Genomic DNA, 20,703 nt, shown 5'->3' with positions numbered 1-20,703 from the left:
CTTTTCGTCACGTCTGTCTTCGTGCAGAGCTGCCGTGTTCTCCGTCGTTTTGTACAGAACTGTTTTTGGGGCAAATAAAATGCGAGGGATTAAACCGCAGAATTAATGGTTACTGGTGCTAGAAATACTAGTGTTTGATGCAGTGTTTTGATTTAGTTGCCACTTGTACCCACAATGCAATGCGCGAAAGTCACGTGGTCTGTCAATCTCTATTCCTGCATCTTTTGGGATCTTACAAAGCTTCAAACGACGCGTCGACTATTAAATTTGTCGTCGACGATTTTGATAGTCGACGTAATCGTAACTAGTTCAAGTTCAAATTTTATTCGCCACATGCAGTGGCAGGTTGCCCTGCAGTGGCATGAACTAGTTGACTAATCGTGGCAGCCCTAGTTACCAACTACTTGTTGGGCCATGTAATCTGTAATCTGTAGTGGAATACATTTTACACTGGTCATCTATGATGAGTGAAAACCCTGTGATGGTCTCAGTTGTGGTCAGTGTGGAACACCCCCCCCCCCAGCATTTTCTCCTGTTAAGTGACATCACTTCCTTTTTCCCTCTGTGTGTGCTGTCAGTCTGAGTCAGACTCAGATGAGACCAGCAGGAAAATAACCAAGTACATTTACTGAAGTACTTCCCTCAAATTTAACATACCTGTAATTTCTGCGTGATGCTGCTTCCTGTTTCTACTGTATTTCTGATGCAGATATTGTAGTTTATACTCTAAACTACTTGGAGTACAGATAGTCACCAAGTATAAGTTATGAACAGCTGCTGGATGTAAGAAATGTACACATCAATAATTATGATGCATTAGTAACATGTATATGTTTGTAATGTGGAGTATGTTTGTTTCACATCTGTGCTGTTATAAGTTTTACTTCAGTAAAAGTCTAAAAACTTTCTTCCCACACAGACTGTGTTTAATCTGCAGCTCCACGTGTCTCATGATCAGGCTGCACATCTTATTTCTGATTGGTGTAACAGGTATGTGTCACATCTGATGGTTTTCAGGTGTGTCCTGGATCCTGGTTCTTTCTGCTTGGAGTAAGGTAAGAGGATGGGAACCTGTACGGAAGTGCGCGTGCATGCCGGAAAAACATGAAGTCAATTATAGTCAAAGCCAGTAAATTACTGTGTTTTTAAAGAGTCACAACTACGTTTTACTTTCTGTTTATAGTAATTTTAAACATATTTGAATGATTTTTATTGCCAATTAAAACATTTTAAAGTGTGAATATTCCACTTTTTTCTCTCCAAATGTTAGCTTACCATTTTAATGTTTTGTGGTCATTAGATTTGCCCGTTTCTAAGCTCAAAAAGGGGCTCTAATGCATTTGATTTTTTCCCTTTCAAGTCAATTTTCTGGTTAATCTTAAAAAAACTTTTCTGTGATTTCGATGTTTCTTTATTTTTAATGATTTATTTATTCTTTGCATTGTTTGCCTGAATATAAAAATTCAGTTTTGTATTTTTTTTAATTTTTTTTTACTGCTTTTTATTTCATTGAATTCTTTGATGTTGTTTTGATGATCAAACCTGCGATCGGCTGATTGGCCGATGGTCTGTCAGCTGTTTGTTCTGTGCTGGATAAATAAAGTTTGGTTGAAGTGAAGGACCACTGCTTTTGTTTGTTTGTTTTTGTTTCCTGTCTGTAAACAACATGAATTAAAATTAAGAAGTTGAAATTCGTCTGGGAGCTCTGTCAGTCTGATGCTAACTGAAAACATCTGGGGGAACATCTGTCCTCACCGGCGAGCTGATTGGCTGCTGAAGCAGATGTGCAGGTTCACAGAAGCTCATTCAGATGAAAATATGAATTCACATCTGTGGGAGAGATGAACAGCAGTATGAACGCGTGAATAAAATTCCTTTGATCGGTAATTTGAATCCATAAACCAAGTTTTCTTTGTATGATGAAATTTACTTTCTAAGGTTCTATGTTTAAGAAGAGCTTGTTTTCTAAATGTTAATACTTGAAAAATATGGAGATGAAAAAATAAAAGATTCAAAATGTAAAATCCTCCGGTCCTCGGAGCTCGGTATCATCAGGTTGAAGGTGTTTTGTTGCTGGGGAAGAATCCAGTTCTTCCTCACCTCCCTGCAGCCTCACTCCCACTGTTATACTCAAACTCAGCCAATCAAAAAAAAAAAATCACTCCATATATCACTAGGCAGACGTCCACGCCGGCAGCCAATCGGATTGGGCGGCTCGGGAAAGGGCGCAGGGAGCTGAGACAGACCGAGTGACAGCGTCTGAGTCCCGGGGAGGAACATCAGGGAATCTCCGTGGAAAAGCCCCGCATCGCGGTCAAGATGCCTAACAAAACCAAGAAGGAAAAGGTAATATCCGCGTCACTGGCGTGCCCGAGGCATTTTTCCACTGAGATCCGGTGTGGCGGGTGTATTTTTTTCTGCTGCTGGAGACTTCAGACGTTTTATTTCACCGAGCTAATGGCTAGCTCACCTGCTAGCTGTTAGCTGGGGCCCAGCTAGGAGAGGACCGCTAAGCTAACGGCTAGCCGCGAGTCTGTGCTCGGCGCCCGCCGCGGACACGCTTCGTTTAACCGCACACCTGCTGAGTGTTTGAGCGGACACTTAGCAGGGATATTAGCGTGGAGCTGGCCGCCGTGATTAGCCGTGTTCTGTTGCCGGAGGTCCGGGAAGAGTCGCTGGCTGTGCCTGAATTATTGATGCAGGGCTCGGCTGAAGAAGAGCGTCTGAGGCGCTAACAGCGGTTAGCCGTCAACTGAGACCACACGATGACCGGTAGATGTCCCGCTGGATGCTGCGATTCCTTGGCTCACAGCGCAGTCTGAGTCCACCTCACACACCCATATAAATACCGGATTAAAGCGATTTGTTTAATGATGCAGCGCTCAGGGCTGATCAGTCATTGATCGTAATGTTTATCAGCCAGCACTTATGTTCGGTTCAGCGGATTGTTATCGATTATTTGTTTAGTCTGTAAACTTGAATGGAGCAGCCAAAAGAGAAAAACTGCTGATAAGTAACGGCCACAGTTATTGATTATTGATGATCTTCTCTCTGTGACTCACTGATTAATCGGCTGCTTCCGATGTCCGAAATTTTATTATTTATTTAAACTGAAAATAATTTTTTAAAAAGGAGGTTTGAAGTCACATCTATGTAATGTAAACGACTCGCTCTATAAATCATACAAAAAACTTAACACATTTTAAACATGAGCGACAAAAGTATTAAAGAATAAAAACACAAACACAGCAACGAGTATTTAAAACGCGTTTCAACAATCAAATCTTTTTTTGTTCCATTTAGATATCTTTAAAAAAAATATTCTTTGCAAAATACAGCAAAAAAAAAAAACAAGACTAAAATTAAACCCAAAAATATTAAAGTTTTAAAATGAGATCAAAAATAAAATGTGACCCCAAAATGAGTAAATTCAGTTAAATTAAAAAAACAGAAAAATTAAAGCTGAAACATATAAAATTAACATTTAAATTAAAAAGAAAGATGAAAGCAGAAAAGTGTACATATATACCTATAAAAATATAAATATATTTAGAAGGGAAAAAAAAAATCATAAAACAATTGGAAACCTAGAAAATCAAAATCAGAATTTGACATCCAAAACATAAATATACAGCTTTAAAATCAGAATCATGTAAATATATAAAACCAAATAAAAACTCTAAGATGCACAAAACCTAATGAAAAATAAAAAGACTTTCTAAAAATAAAATAAATATTAGAAGACTAAAAAATGGAAAGTCATTTAAAAAGATGATGATGATGATAATAAATCAAACTTAGGCAGAGATCAGCTACTTTTAAGCTGAAAGGGTTTGGCTCGGTGCTGATTTCCTGTCTTCGGGTGACATGCCTGCAGACGTCCTCACGCTGTGGCGACGCGCACATGGCTGTTGCGACAAACACGGCTGAGATCGCGTGTTAAATATGTGCAATGAGAACGAAGGATCGCTCTGCAGGGTTCACCTGTGGGAGCACACCTGAGAGAGCAGAGGGAGCTTTGAGCGGCTCACGCAGCCTTTATTGTGAAAGTCTATCTGGAATGATTTTGTGAAGTTGGAAAACTAAAGTAAAAATATGGAGGAGCTGTTGTGATTTCACTGTCAGTGCGCTAAAGTTCCCACCTCCCTGATGATAAACCTTGCCTGTGATACGTGCGCTTCGTACAGTAATACGTAAAAAGACTGAAAGTCATAAAAACAGATCAAACACGGCACAGTGAGCCGAGTAACTCGCCCTGGAACCTGAAGTAGGATCAAAAAGTCAAAATAAAAACTCTGAAAGCGTGAAGCCTGTGCTGCTGCTCGGGTTCACTCGGAGGAGAAGCGCTGGTTGGCGTTCATCGAGTCTTAGCGTACACATCGGAAACTCTGATTGGCCAGCATTTCTTTGGGATGGGTCACGTGACTGCTGCCTGGAAGAAAGCATTTATTATTTTTAACATCCCGGCTGAGCGTGACACACACAGTCAGAGCGTCCAATAAAGAGGATGTGGCTGTGATTGGTTGGGACTCGAGCAGAAGTCCCTCCCACATGCGCCTTCACGCAGTCACACATTCACATAAGTTCAGGTTTGTGCGGCGCCGATCCATACTGAGTATTGATCTGATACCAGCTTTCAATCAGTAATCTGTATCCCCAGACTGGGAGTCGTTCTTTATGTGAGGAGATGTCAGAGCACCTGGGTGTCAGTGTCAGCCCGGCGGGGGTAACCCTGGTTACCCTAACCTGATCAGCTGACGGGTTACATCATCACGCCCCGCACAGACAGACTGATGCAGAATAGAAACAAAAATGTCGGGCTGTGACGCTTCCTCCTCTTCCTCGGTGCTCAGTAAACGTTTCATGTTTCAGCTCAGCTGATTTTCCTCGGCTCTGGGGGCCGTTCTTCGTACGTCGCTCACTACATCCAAGATCAAATGACACATCCAATACCAAATCATCGCGCTAACCGTGAGCTTGCTAATCCGGTTCCCCGGACACACCTGCTGTTGACGATTAGTATAGCTGGACGCAGTAATGTGACATCACTGGGTGTCGTAAAAGGGGCTACGCATCGATAGTAGAAACATTGATCGGCAACCCGCTGATTGGTCGGCGAAAATGTCGAAGGAGCGCGCTCTGTATTTTTCGGCAGCAGAGCAAGAACTCTTGAGTGAGGGATTTCAGGAGTTTCAGAGTTTAATTAAAACGCAAGGGAACACTGCAAAGGCTGCAAAAGAGGGCTGGCAGAAAGTTGCTGACAAATTAAACTCGTAAGTAATTTAATAATAACAATAATAATGGAGTGGATTTATATAGCGCTTTTCAAGGCACCCAAAGCGCTTTACAATGCCACTATTCATTCACTCTCACATTCACACACTGGTGGAGGCAGCTACGGTTGTAGCCACAGCTGCCCTGGGGCAGACTGACAGAAGCCAGGCTGCCATATCGCGCCATCGGCCCCTCTGGCCAACACCAGTAGGCGGTAGGGTAGATTTATTATATTACACTATATTATCCAATATTATATTACATTATATTATATTATAATATGTTATATTATATCCCCTTTCAGATTAGAGCAACAACAGGACCCACTAGAACATGGGAACAAGTAAAAGTGAAATATAAGAATATTCTACAGAATGGTAATATTTATCACTTATATTGCTTTTAGTCTCTTGGAAAGAGACCCTGGAAGAATCTGTTTGTTTGTTCATAACAGCAACCAAGAAAAGGGCAGAGCAAAAAAAGACAGGTGGTGGTCCTGCACCCCCTCATCAACAAGTTGGTTAAGTAAATAATACCCTCACGGGAATATCGATATCTCTCTATGAGCACACTGTCGTGCTGAGCTAAAGGATCCTGTCTATCCCGCAATATACGCTGGATTCTGAGGACTCTCCTCATCAATCTTGCACCTTCTGCAATGGGTTGCTCGCGTATACGGACACGACATGGCTGCGACAGGCTTCCCAAATCCACCTTCGCTTTTATAGCCGTGGTCTCCCATCTTGATTACACGAAGTGATTTACAATTGCTACTCTGAAATATGAATTACATCTGTAATAATCACATACATGTAATAGAATGTTAATAGTACATTTCCCTTTTTTTAGGAAATGACCTGTATGTATCTGTGTGAAATCAATAGGATCAAGTGCTACATTATCTTTAGTTACATTGATAATATTTATTTATGGTGAAACAGTGGTGGAATATCGCTGTTGCTTTCGTATAAATGAAGCGGACATACCTGCGTGGCCGCGATCTAATCCTGTTTACATAAAGTAAGCCTGCTCCCGAGCAGGTTTACGCTTACGGCTCTGTTGCTATGACAGCAAGTCCCGGATGACCTTCGGGGAACCGAACGATCCAAGATCACGCAAAATTGTCAACAATCTAATCCAGCTAACCTACTTAGCGAGGTACGAAGAACGGGCCCCTGGTGTGAGTTTGTTCTCACAAAAATCAAAACAAGATCAGCTGATTTATGTTTTTCTCTGTGTGGGAACAGGAAACGACCAAATCGGCCAAAAGCAGCACGAAGAACAGCGGCGGCGGCGGCGGGAAGGATGTGACCCCGGAGAACTCGGATGAGGTGAGTGCCGATTTGGTCACATGGCAGCGAGGAGCTGATATGAAAGGTTCCACTTTAAAAAGTCGAGCTGAAGCTCTGCCTGTAGTGATTATATGCAGAGTAATAAAGGTGAAAGTAAATATACTCGAGTACTCCCCCTGCAGGCTGCAGGTATCCCTGCTAGAAACAGACAGAGGGGTAAAATACAGCAGCTTCATCAGGTTGTGTGGAGTCAAAGCCTGCCTTCAGTTTTCATGCCCCTCTTCTGTGGAAGCAGCTGCCAGTTTGGATTCAGGAGACAGACACTGCAGCTGTGTCCAAATTCAGGGGCCGCATCCTCCTGAGGACCCGGCCGTCTCGGTCTACGTGGGCCGCAGGGCCGTGCAGAGAGGTTTAAAGGGGCGGGTGCTCAAGCCCCTCTAGCCCCCCAGCCCCCCCCCCCCTGCACGTGCCTGGTGGGCCGGGTCCTCCGAAGACCGGAAGTGCGAGGCTGTGAAATGTGACTTCAGATTAACGTCACCGCTGTCTCGGTGGAGTTTAATAAACTCGTCCGTCTGCTCCTTGCTGGTGTAAACTCTCGGCCGTCTCACACTTCTGTTTAATCAGTTTTCTGTTTGACGTTTTTTCAGCTGTGTGAAAACTATAACTTTAATCTCAGCCAAACCGATTTACTCAGGAACAAATCAAACACTGAAAAAAGCCAAACAACAACATTTTTAAGTTATCCGAGTGACTCATATATCATGGTTAACCTGAGTAGTGAAGACTGCGGGGGGTTTGAAAATGATGTGCACTGAATCATTAGTCATTATTCATCTCTGTCTCTCTTCCACATCATGTCTTTATCTTGTCTTCCTCCCCTCACCCTAACCGGTTTCTCAGATGGCCCCGCCCCTCCCTGAGCCTGGAGGTTTCTTCCTGTTAAAAGTTTTTTCTTTCCACTGGCGCCAAAGCGCTCGCTTACAGAGGGTCACATGATTGTTGGGTTTTCTCTGTTATTAACACAACCGCATCAACTTCCGGCAATTTCCATGCCGTAAAGAACCAACTTTCCGTCTCCGTGTACATCCCTAACTGTGATTGGTGGAAACACTGTCTCAATAGGCCATTGGTTATGCAAAACCCAGGCTGTGGCTTTGGGCGTGGCTACTACAACATCTTCCTGCTATCAGGGTCTTCACTGTACCATCACAAAGAGGTTTTGTTGCCTCGTGAAGGAAACAGTTTTTAATGTGAGTCCTTGTTGACACAAAACGTCATCAGAGGCTGAGCAGTTTTGCGTTCTTTTTCTAACTTGAATGCTCTTTTCGTTGTTGTTTTTTGCTGTCTACTTGGTATATTTTTATTCTTTTCCTTTTCCTAATTTTTGTTTCCAACACTTCGACATGACCCCAAGGCCCGCTTCCACGGACTACTTCCCCGAGGAAATACTCCGTGGACACGGAAATCGAAAAACTCACAATAACAAGGTAACCAGGAGGGGATAAAAGAAGAGTGGGGTGAGAGCCAGACTAAAGAGGGAGACACACAAACAACGAGCGCTCCCGTCCATTATCCTCGCTAATGTGCGGTCTCTCCACTCCAAGCTGGACGAGCTGCAAGCCTGTGTCAACCACCCGCATGGGTACAGAACTGCCTCCGTTCTGGCATTCACGGAATCGTGGTTAAACAACAGCGACGACAACAGCGCGCTGCACATTGATGGCTTTTCACCACCTCTTCGTCTGGACAGAGACCGCAAAGCAACATGGTGGCGGCGTGTGTCTGTATGTAAAAAACAAAAAACAAAAAAAAAAAACAGCTGGTGCTCTACAGTCACTGAGGGAGAAGCTGTGCACTACAGACATCGAGCTCTGGCTGTTTCCCTGCACCCCTACCACCTCCCCAGAGAATTCCCACAGCTTTTCATCATCCTGGTTTACATCCACCCCAGAGCTGATGCAGCCAAAGCCACAGAGCACTTCACCAACACTCTGGACAAACTGGAGCAGTTATCAACGGACTCTCCCAAGTTCATCCTGGGTGATTTCAACCACTGTTCCCCTGACAAGTCGCTTAAAGGATACCAACAGTATGTTTCATGCAGCACACTCAGGGGAAGACTCTGGACAAATGCTACGGCTCTGTACCAGATGCATTTAAAGCTCCACTCCTCTGCCCTCTCGGCTCAGCAGACCACCACACCATCCTGCTGGCCCCTGCTCACACCCCAGTCATCAAGAGGATTAGAAAGGTCACCAAAACATCAAGCAGCGGACAGAGGAAAGTATCCTCACCCTACAAGGATGTTTCGAAGCCACTGACTGGGGCAGCCTTCTGTCTCCCTCTGATGACATCGACAATCAAGTCAACACGGTGACATCATACATCTCCTTCTGTGTTGACAACATTATCCCCTCAAAAACAGTCTTCATCTACCCCAACAACAAACCCTGCATCACCAACGAGCTCAAGGAAATCCTTAATAAAAAAAAAAAGAAGCGAATTTTCTTCACCGGCTCTGCTCTGGATTCAAAAGGAGGTCGACGGGGAGGTCAAGAGGCCATAAAAACTGTAACTGGAGTATAAAAACACAGTTGAAAACAAATTCACCACAGGGGACCTCCGCTCAGCCTGGCAGGGCCTCAAAACCATGGCCTCTGTGAACGCTGCGGTCACCACCCCCAGAACCATCCAGGTGGAGGGCAGCAATCCCTCCTCCCTCCCTGACGACCTCAACGCTTTCTACACCAGGTTTGAGACGGACAACATGGCCCAGCTTGAGGAGTCCAGATCCTCACTCAAATCTGGCAGCTCTGCACTCACCTTCAGGACTGAGGACGTGGTGAGAGCCCTCAGGAGGACGAGGGAGAGGAGCTCACCCGGCCCTGACAACATCAGCAGTCGAGTTGTGAGGCACTGTGCAGGGCAACTAGGAACTGTGTCCGGACTCTATTTCAACCCTCAGTGGACAGTCACACCGTCCCCCAGCTGTGGAAACACTCCAGTCATCCTCATCCCCAAAAGAAACAACACAAAGTCTCTGAATGATCTTCGTCCTGTGGCCCTCACCTCCCTGGTGATGAAGGCCATGGAGAAGATCATAAAACAGCACATGGTAAGAGCAACTGGAGAAATATGCTGACGACACAGTTCTCCTGTCACTGCTGTCGGGCCCTCACAGCACCACGGGCCCGCTCTGCAGGAGTTTGTAGAGTGGTGTGACAGCTCCAAACTTGAACTGAAGGTGAGCAAAACCAAAGAGATGGTGGTGACCTTCTCCAGTAGGCAGAGGGATCTGGCTGCTTCAGTCACCACCACCATCCACAGGAAACCAGTGGAGGTAGTTGAGGAGTACAAATACCTGGGAACCATCTTTGACAACCTCCTGAAATTCTCTGCCAACACAGAGGAGATTCTCAGGAGGTGCCACCAACAGCTATACCTCCTTAGGAAACTCAACTCCTTTGGAGTCAGCACACCCATCATGTTGACTTTTTACGATGCCTTCCTGGAAAGCATCATGACCTCCATCAGCTGCTGGTTCCACTCCCTCAGCCTTCATACAGGAACAGACTGCAGCACACCGCATCAGTGTGCTCTACAGTCATTGGCCTGTCACAACTCTGGCGCAGGTTTTCAGCCAACAGGTCCTTAGACAGGCAGCCAAAATCATCAACGACCCCTCTCACATTCTTCACCCCGCATTTCAATGGCTCCCCTCTGGGCGACGCCTCCGCTGCATTTCCTGCAGGACTGAGAGGAGGAGGAGCGCCACCTTTGTCCCCTCAGCCACTCTGCTTTTTAACTCCAGCCGATAAGAACAACAGAAACTACACTCTTCTTATACTACCGACACTTCATTCACTTTTAGTCACTTTAATTTTAAAACTGTGTAATTGTAAAACTGTATATACTGTATATTCTATGTATTTATTATTTCACTCTTATTGCCTGTTCTTATTGTCCTTATCTTCAACGTTATGCTGCTCTGTTGTTGGTTAATTGCCCCTTGGGGATAAGTAAAGTCTTCTGATTCTGAGACATTCCTCGCCACCACACGCCACCCATCAGTACCATGATGTAGACGCGTGGTATCAAACGGCCCTCAGAGGCTCATTCAGGGGAGCAGGTACAGCAGGTCATCTGATAATCAGAAGGTTGGTGGTTCGATCCCTGGCTGCACCAGTCTGTGCCACAGTGGCCTTGAGCAGGATGCTGAACTCGGAGCTGCATTGTGAGTGTTATATAGAAACCACACACTCGGGGAGTGTTTAAGAACCAGTCTGTTCAGAGCAACACAACTCTTCTGATTCTGTCTCCATGAAGCCTCTGTGACTCTCACCTGTGTGCACCTTTTCATCACTCTGATTTAGTGAGCGGCTGCTGCAGGTTCTTACTCCACTGCAGCTAACCTGAAAATAACTGGTATTGATAGTTGATCAATACAGCACAGAGGTCCAGAACAGGAAGTGCCATAGATTCAAGTCAGATATTGAATGGCTGGTGTTTGTTCATTAACATCAGCGACACAAACGGATAATTAAATATCGGCTCACTGTTTCCTCTGAAACCTGTTTTATAACCTGTGTGTGTGCGTGTGCGTGTGTTATCAGTCCCAGCAGCAGAGCGGCAGTAAGCGTCCCAGTAACAGCACGCCGCCTCCCACCCAACTCAACAAGATCAAATACTCTGGAGGTCCTCAGCTGGTGAAGAAAGAGCGCCGTCAGAGCTCGTCCCGCTTCAGCCTGACCAAAAATAGAGAGTTACAGAAGCTGCCCGCCCTCAAAGGTAACACAGTTCCAGCTTTAACATAATGCAAACCCAAGTTAAACTCATCTTGAACCAGAACTAAACCTGGTAGTGTCACTCAAACCTGCTGCAGGAGGGGTCTCAGCTGACAGCAGCAGTAGAATCAGCTGACGGCAGCAGTGGAATCAGCTGACAGCGGCAGTGGAACCATTTACAGTAGAATCGGCTGACAGTAGAATCAGCTGACAGTACAATCATTTAGTAGTAGAATCAGCTGACAGTAGAATCAGCGGCAGTAGAATCAGCGGCAGTAGAATCAGCTGACTGCAGCAGTAGAATCAGCTGACAGTAGAACCCTTAGCAGTGGAATCAGCTGACAGTGGAATCAGCTGACAGTGGAATCATTAGCAGTAGAATCAGCTGACAGTAGAATCAGCTGACAGTGGAATCATTAGCAGTAGAATCAGCTGACAGTAGAATCAATTACAGTAGAATCAGCTGACAGCATCATTAGCAGTAGAATCAACTGACAATAGAATCAGCTGACTGCAGCAGTAGAATCAGATGACAGCGACAGTAGAATCAGCTGACAGTAGAATCAGCTGACAGTAGAATCAGCTGACAGTAGAATCATTTACAGTAGAATCAGCTGACAGCAGCAGTAGAATCAGCTGACAGTAGAATCAGCGGCAGTAGAATCAGCTGACTGCAGCAGTAGAATCAGCTGACAGTAGAACCCTTAGCAGTAGAATCAGCTGACAGTGGAATCAGCTGACAGTGGAATCAGCTGACAGCAGCAGTAGAATCAGCTGACAGTAGAATCATTTACAGTAGAATCAGCTGACAGCAGCAGTAGAATCAGCTGACAGTAGAATCAGCGGCAGTAGAATCAGCGGCAGTAGAATCAGCTGACTGCAGAATCAGCGGCAGTAGAATCAGCTGACTGCAGCAATAGAATCAGCTGACAGTAGAACCCTTAGCAGTAGAATCAGCTGACAGTGGAATCAGCTGACAGTGGAATCAGCTGACAGTAGAATCAGCTGACAGAATCATTAGCAGTAGAATCAGCTGACAGTAGAATCAGCTGACAGTACAATCATTTAGTAGTAGAATCAGCTGACAGTAGAATCAGCGGCAGTAGAATCAGCGGCAGTAGAATCAGCTGACTGCAGCAGTAGAATCAGCTGACAGTAGAACCCTTAGCAGTGGAATCAGCTGACAGTGGAATCAGCTGACAGTGGAATCATTAGCAGTAGAATCAGCTGACAGTAGAATCAGCTGACAGTGGAATCATTAGCAGTAGAATCAGCTGACAGTAGAATCAATTACAGTAGAATCAGCTGACAGCAGCAGTAGAATCAGCTGACAGTAGAATCAGCGGCAGTAGAATCAGCTGACTGCAGCAGTAGAATCAGCTGACAGTAGAACCCTTAGCAGTAGAATCAGCTGACAGTGGAATCAGCTGACAGTGGAATCAGCTGACAGTGGAATCAGCTGACAGCAGCAGTAGAATCAGCTGACAGTAGAATCATTTACAGTAGAATCAGCTGACAGCAGCAGTAGAATCAGCTGACAGTAGAATCAGCGGCAGTAGAATCAGCGGCAGTAGAATCAGCTGACTGCAGAATCAGCGGCAGTAGAATCAGCTGACTGCAGCAATAGAATCAGCTGACAGTAGAACCCTTAGCAGTAGAATCAGCTGACAGTGGAATCAGCTGACAGTGGAATCAGCTGACAGTAGAATCAGCTGACAGAATCATTAGCAGTAGAATCAGCTGACAGTAGAATCAACTGACAGTAGAATCAGATGACAGCGACAGTAGAATCATTGACAGTAGAATCATTGACAGTAGAATCAGCTGACAGTGAAATCAGCTGCAGTGAAATCAGCTGACAGTAGAATCAACAGTAGTAAAATCAGCTGACAGTTGACCCCTTAGCAGTAGAATCAGCTGACAGCAGCAGTAGAATCAGCAGCAGTAGAATCAGCTGCCTGCAGTAGTAGAATCAGCTGACAGTGGAATCAGCTGACTGCAGCAGTAGAATCCCCTGGCTGTAAATAGAACCAGGTGATTGGCTGTAAAGCATGTCAATGATAGCGCATGTGCTTCATCAGTCGGTGGTTCTGGTTGGCTGGACCTTCATCACATTTGGTGAGGTCACTGATGATGTCACCACCACTGTGTGTTGTGTGGTTGTTTTTGACTCCTCCCCTCTCAGATGCACCACCGATAGAGCGAGAGGATCTATTCGTGCAGAAGCTGCGTCAGTGCTGCGTGCTCTTCGACTTCATCAGCGACCCCCTCAGCGACCTCAAGTACAAGGAGGTGAAAAGGGCGGGGCTTAATGAGATGGTGGAGTACATCACGCACAACAGTGAAGTGGTGACTGAGTGCATCTACCCCGAGGCCGTCATCATGGTGAGAGAATGGTCTCCACCACAGAAGAACTACTTCTGGTTTGTTACTCTGTAATTAAAATAACTTTTTATTTTTATTTTGTTCAGTTTTCAGTCAACGTGTTCCGGACTCTTCCTCCGTCCTCCAACCCGACCGGAGCCGAGTTTGACCCTGAGGAGGACGAGCCCACGTTGGAGGCGGCGTGGCCTCACCTGCAGGTACTTCCTGTCTGTTAAAGGATGCAGTGTTTGTGGCGTTTGTGAGCTAATGCTAAAAACTAGAACCATCAGCAGACACTTAGAAACCTCAGAAAACGAGAGCCAGGCATCACATGGAACCACAGAAGAAGAGAAGGAGAGGGAACCATAGACACATGAGCTTGGTAAACATCACTTCCTCTCTGGACGCTGCTCTGATTTCTTAAGCTAATCCACGCAGGAAGCAGTGAGAAGACCATAAACACAGTCAGTGACACTGCACAGTGTTCCAGCTCAGACCCAGACACACACTCAACAACACAGCTGTGCAGAGAGGACCTCTACACTGGAGACACCAAACAGTTCATAAACACGGTCACTGTGAGGACACCAATGTCCACATGTAGGACAGAGAAGACAGATGGTTTGAAAGAGGAGTGAAAGAAGCATCTATGTTCACTGTGAATGTCCATCTTTGAAAAGAGGGCGGGGCTTACGACACCAACTGTCTGCCATCTATAATCCAGTTTTGAGATCCTTCCCAGATAACTTAATGCCCACTCACATCCTGGGCCATCTGACCTCAGGAAATCACATGATAGGGTGGGGCCAGGTTTCACAGTGGGTTCACCTAGAGCAGGGCGATATGACCAAAAATATTTATCACGATATACATTTGAAAATTTGCGGTAACGATATAACTGACGCTCCTCCTTGAATCGCTACCTTAACGTGGTGGAGGGGTTTGTGTGTCCCAGGGATCCCAGGGGCTATGTTGTCTGGAGGCTTTTGCCCCCTGGTAGGGTCTCCCATGGCAAATTGGTCCTGGGTGAGGGACCAGACAAAGAGCGATTCAGAAGACCCTTATGAAAAGAATATCGAGGGAACAGTTTACCCTGCCCGGGATAGGGTTACCGGGGCCCCGCCCTGGAGCCAGGCCCGGGGAGGGTGCCCGAGGGCGAGCGTCTGGTGGCCGGGCCTTAGTCCATGGGGCCCGGCCGGGCACAGCCCGAAGAGGAGACATGGGCCCATCCTCCCGCAGGCCCACCACCCGCAGGAGGCGCCATAGGGGTCGGGTGCATTGTGTGCCGGGTGGCGGCCAGGAGCGGAGGCCCTGGCGGACTGACCCCCGGCTGCCAAGACTGGCAATAGGGACATGGAATGTCACCTCTCTGGTGGGGAAGGAGCCTGAGTTAGTGCGTGAGGTTGAGAGGTACCGGCTAGATATAGTTGGGCTCACCTCTACGCATGGCTTGGGCTCTAGAACCAGTCTCCTGGAGAGGGGCTGGACTCTGTCTCAGTCTGGAGTTGCCCCTGGTGAGAGGCGGCGGGCTGGGGTGGGTATTCTAATATCCCCTCGGCTTGCTGCCGGTACATTGGGGTTTTTCCCGGTGGACGAGAGGGTTTGTTCCCTGCGCCTTAGGGTCGGGGAACGGGTCCTGACTGTCATCTGCGCTTATGCGCCGAGTGGCAGTTCGGAGTACCCAGCCTTCTTAGAGTCCCTGGGGGGGGGTGCTGGAAGGTGCTCCACCTGGAGACTCTGTTGTCCTGCTGGGAGACTTCAATGCTCACGTGGGTAACGACAGCAAGACCTGGAGGGGCGTGATTGGGAGGAACGGCCTCCCTGATCTGAACCCGAGCGGTGCTTTGTTATTGGACTTCTGTGCTAATCACAGTTTGGCCATAACGAACACCCTGTTCGAACATAAGAGTGTCCATAAGTGCACGTGGCACCAGGACGCTCTAGGCCGTAGGTCTATGATCGATTTTGTAATCGTATCACCAGACCTACGGCCATATGTTCTGGACACTCTGGTAAAGAGAGGGGCTGAGCTGTCAACTGATCACCACCTGGTGGTGAGTTGGATCAGGTGGCGGGGGAGGACGCTGGACAGACCTGGTGCACCTAAACGCGTAGTGAGGGTGTGCTGGGAATGTCTAGCAGAGGCCCCAGTCCGCGAGATCTTCAACGCACACCTCCGGCAGAGCTTCAACAGCATTCCGAGGGAGACTGGGGACATTGAGTCCGAATGGACCATGTTCAGCGTCTCCATTGCCGAAGCTGCTGCATTGAGCTGCGGCCGCAAGGTGATTGGTGCCTGCCGTGGTGGTAATCCCCAAACCAAATGGTGGACACCAGAGGTGAAGGGAGCCACCAGGCTGAAGGAGGAGTCCTATCGGGCTTGGTTAGCCTGTGGGACTCCGGAGGCAGCCGACAGGTATCGACAGGCCAAACGGAATGCGGCTCGGGCAGTGGCTGAAGCAAAAACTAGGGTGTGGGAGGAGTTTGGAGAGGCCATGGAAAAAGACTTTCGGACTGCCTCGAAGAGATTCTGGCAAACCGTCAGGCATCTCAGGGGGGAAAGCGGTGCTCTACCTGCACTGTGTATAGTGCTGGCGGAGCGCTGCTGACGTCGACTGAGAAAATTGTCAGGCGGTGGAAGGAATACTTCGAGGACCTCCTTAATCCCACTGACACGTCTTCCGAGGAGGAAGCAGAGTCTGGGGATGAGGGGAATGACCCGCCAATTTCCGGGGGCGAGGTCACTGAGACAGTTAAACAACTCCTTGGTGGCAGAGCCCCTGGTGTTGATGAGGTCTGCCCAGAGTTCCTGAAGGCTCTGGACGTTTTAGGGCTGTCCTGGTTGACACGCCTCTGCAATGTTGCGTGGAGATCAGGGGCAGTACCTGTGGACTGGCAGACCGGGGTGGTGGTCCCCATCTTTAAGAAGGGGGACCGGAGGGTGTGTTCCAACTACAGGGGGATCACACTCCTCAGCCTCCCTGGGAAAGTCTATGCCAGGGTGCTGGAAAGGAGAGTTCGTCCGCTAGTCGAACCTCGGATACAGGAGGAACAATGCGGTTTTCGTCCTGGTCGCGGAACACTGGACCAGCTCTTTATCCTCTCAAGGATACTTGAGGGTGCATGGGAGTTTGCCCAACCAGTCTACATGTGTTTTGTGGACTTGGAGAAGGCATTCGACCGTGTCCCTCGAGGTGTCCTGTGGGAGGTGTTGCGGGAGTATGGGGTGTCTGGCCCATTCCTACGGGCCATTCGATCCCTATACAACCGTTGCAAGACCTTGGTTCGTATTGCCGGCAATAAGTCGGACTCGTTCCCGGTGGGTGATGGGCTCCGCCAGGGCTGCCCTTTTGTCTCCGGTTCTGTTCATAATTTTTATGGACAGGATTTCTAGGCGCAGCCAAGTGGCGGAGGGCTTTCGCTTTGGTGACCTCAGAATCTCATCTCTGATTTTTGCGGATGATGTGGTTCTGTTGGCTTCATCGGGTGAGGGCCTCCAGCTCGCACTGGAACGGTTCGCAGCAGAGTGTGAAGCAGCGGGAATGAGGATCAGCACCTCCAAATCTGAGACCATGGTTCTCAGCCGGAAAAGGGTGGAGTGCCCACTCCGGGTCGGGGATGAGTTCCTGCCCCAAGTGGAGGAGTTCAAGTATCTCGGGGTCTTGTTCACGAGTGATGGGAGAAGGGAGCCGGAGATCGACAGACGGATTGGGGCTGCAGCTGCAGTAATGCGGACGCTGCACCCGTCCGTCGTGGTGAAGAGGGAGCTGAGTGTAAAAGCGAAGCTCTCAATTTACCGGTCGATCTACGTCCCTACCCTCACCTATGGCCACGAGCTGTGGGTAGTGACCGAAAGAACGAGATCGCGGATACAAGCGGCAGAAATGAGCTTCCTCCGAAGGGTGGCTGGCCTCTCCCTTAGAGATAGGGTGAGAAGTTCGGCCATCCGGGAGGGACCCAGAGTAGAGCAGCTGCTGCTCCACATCGAAAGGAGCCAGCTGAGGTGGTTCGGGCATCTGACAAGGATACCCCCTGGGCGCCTCCTGGGTGAGGTGTTCCAGGCATGTCCCACCGGGAGGCCCGGGGGCAGACCCAGGACACGCTGGAGAGATTATATCTCTCGGCTGGCCTGGGAACGCCTTGGTGTTCCCCCGGATAAGCTGGAGGAGAGGGAGGTCTGGGCCTCTTTGCTTAGGCTGCTGCCCCCGCGACCCGGTCTCAGATAAAGCGGATGAAGATGGATGGATGGATATAACTGACGATATAATTGACACTAGACAAAATACTTTACAACTCCACAACTTTATTAGTGCAAAAAACCCATCAGTGTATTTTCACTTAACCCTTTAAGACCTACCATAGAACCAAGTCCACCAGGATTGATTTTAAGTGCGCCGTATTTTCCAAACAACACGGTAATAACGACGGCCCGCTAGCATGCTCTACCAAAAATAGTGCTTTGTTGTATATCTGACGGATGAAAGCTAAACCAGTTCCACACCACTGAAGTTGCAGCATTTTTACAAACCAGTTCTGGTTCATCCGTTTCATTCAACGATCCGCTCTCGCTCTTCTCATTCTGCGTCACTGCCATGTGCGTATGTAAACAAAAGCACTGCGCATGCGCGTTTTACCCATATTCTATCGCCATATTTCATTTTCCTATCGTTGCCCAAAATTACACCGGTATTACCGTGAACGGTATGATATAGCCCAGCCCAAGGTTCACCTGAAAATGTGGCTGATTGTGACCCACACCTGTTCACACCTTGGCTCGTGTGATTAGGCACAGGATTGATTGTCAGCGACCCTCTTGGGGGGGACACTCCCACAGGGCTTTAACCTGTGACCCTCCACCATTTGACCAAAGAACTGAAGAAGCTTCTCAGATGAAACTTAAAGAAGTCAAGATGCTTTTTCCCCCAAGCTCCTTGGACTACGATGACCTGGATGACTGAGAACCTTCACAGATGGCTAAGGAGCTACAGCCTCCTGTGTCCCCATTCACCCAAAAGCCCCCCCCCCCCCCCCCCCCCCCCCCAAAAAAGAGTGGTGAAATGATCCGTTTTTACATTAGCTGTGATCATGTTTATTCCTGCTGTAAGGCTGAACATCCTGGTCTTTGTCAAAGCTGCACCTGTCAGAACATGACCTGTTTTTGTCCAAAGACCAACGTGTGTGTGTGTGTGTGTGTGTGTGTGTGTGTGTGTGTGTGTGTGTGTTCACAGCTTGTGTATGAGTTCTTCCTTCGCTTCCTGGAGTCTCCGGACTTTCAGCCGAACATCGCCAAAAAATACATCGACCAAAAGTTTGTACTGTTGGTAAGATGTCAGCTGTTAGTGTTTGTGTCAGAGTTCAGGTGTGACAGGTGTGACCTGTGGACCTCTGACTGGTTGAATTGTGTTGAAGCTGCTGGAGCTGTTTGACAGCGAGGATCCCCGAGAGAGGGACTTCCTGAAGACCATCCTGCACCGGATCTACGGCAAGTTCCTTGGCCTCCGCGCCTACATCCGCCGCCAGATCAACAACATCTTCTACAGGTTAGAGTCCACACACTCGGACAGAGCCACGGGCTGTTTGTCAATACTGAAGTACGCAGGTCCGTACTTTGTAATTTCACACCGGAGTCCAGACTTCCTGTGAACACGGTGCGATTGTTCGACAATATTTGCAATACAGAATGACACAAGACATAAAACAATTCCACATGATGTAGTAGATTTCTTTAAGAAACAAAAAATATACTTTTTTTTTTTTAAAGCACTTTGGCAAAATTCACTTTTACGTGTCATCTGTTTCATAATGTCTAATAAGCTTCATACAGTTAAACACAATCACTACATGACAGAAACACAAGCTTCATCTCTTATTAAACATAGTACACATGTATGCCTGAATAAAAACAAACAGGTGAGATGTTAGAACACTTTTATTTTTATTTTAGTAAACACTCAAAACCTACAACAGACAGCTGCTAGTGTTTGGAAGAGAACTGAACAAATGTTTAAACTATAATCTGATCATTGTTGGAGCAGCCTTCAAGATCTCCACGTATTAACATCTGTTTTTGTTCCTGGGAAAAATGTTCCCAGATATCCGAAGGTTACACAGCTACATTCTCGCTCGAAAATATCTTAAAGGTTTACTTGTGTCACAGAAACAGTCATGTTTCGAACCTTTTAGCCGCTCTCCTCCGCCTTTGCCGCTTTATTCTTTTGGACAAAATGCATTCTGGGATATTTGGCTGCACCAAGTCCACACTTTCATACATTACTGGGTTTTTCCTGTGAGCCAGAGCCAAAGGAGCATGGCTGTCACTGAGATTAAAACTTTATCCCAGGTTCATGTGTTTGTGATATACAGACACAGCAGACACAGCTGGAGGACCGAGCTTTGGGCTGTTTGATTGAATGTGATCCTCGGAGAAGAGATTAGAGCAAAGTGAGCTGCAGCTGCTCTGTGTACTGTGCAGTTGTCCTGTTTTTGGTTGTCTTCGGTCCAGATGCTGTAACCACCTATGATCACCAAACATGTCTAAATTCCAGTTTGACAGTGACCAAGATAATCCAACAACTTACCAATCAAAGCAGCCGTATGTACGTGGGAATCTACCCTGGTTACTCAGCGTTCCTCTCCCCAGAAGATGCCAGAAGAGGAGCAGGGAGGTGTGCCCGTGCGGGTCAGAACTCACCTGAAACGTCTGATCATCGCTCTCGGGGTGATGGTTTTCGACACTTGGAAACTGTTGGACTGTCTGTGGAATTAAGGCCAATTGCTTCACCAGCCGTCACGGAGCATCCCACACATGGCGGGGGATGTGGGATTGTGGAGGTGGCCTGCTGGAACGGGACGCGGCCTCAGCGTGCAAAGATCCGAATGGCTCTGTTGAATGCTAGATCGCTGGCTAACAAAACTTTCCTTCTCAGGGACTTTTTTTCCATCCCGGACTTGGACTTTCTGCGTTTAACTGCGACGCGGCTTCATGCTGG

At 47.4% G+C, this 20,703-nt stretch overlaps 1 protein-coding gene across 1 annotated transcript in view; it reads left to right on the top strand.

The window, feature by feature from the left end:
• Nucleotides 1–2,186: 2,186 nt before the first annotated feature.
• Nucleotides 2,187–20,703, top strand: part of ppp2r5d (protein phosphatase 2, regulatory subunit B', delta) — a 36,963-nt gene continuing 18,446 nt past the window's right edge. Inside the window, exons 1-7 of the mRNA XM_040033750.1 lie at nt 2,187–2,346; nt 6,522–6,605; nt 11,180–11,354; nt 13,536–13,735; nt 13,822–13,932; nt 18,943–19,035; nt 19,124–19,254. Of these exons, the coding sequence (XP_039889684.1) occupies nt 2,320–2,346; nt 6,522–6,605; nt 11,180–11,354; nt 13,536–13,735; nt 13,822–13,932; nt 18,943–19,035; nt 19,124–19,254 (821 nt within the window). The 5' untranslated portion in view covers nt 2,187–2,319. The remainder of the gene's footprint in view (nt 2,347–6,521; nt 6,606–11,179; nt 11,355–13,535; nt 13,736–13,821; nt 13,933–18,942; nt 19,036–19,123; nt 19,255–20,703) is intronic.

This window comes from Simochromis diagramma, unplaced genomic scaffold (assembly GCF_900408965.1).
Source record: "Simochromis diagramma unplaced genomic scaffold, fSimDia1.1 OVJJ01000176.1, whole genome shotgun sequence".
Taxonomy (NCBI): Eukaryota; Metazoa; Chordata; class Actinopteri; order Cichliformes; family Cichlidae; genus Simochromis; species Simochromis diagramma.
The sequence above is the reverse complement of the archived record's forward strand: the minus strand, read 5'-3'. Positions and strand labels throughout refer to the sequence as shown.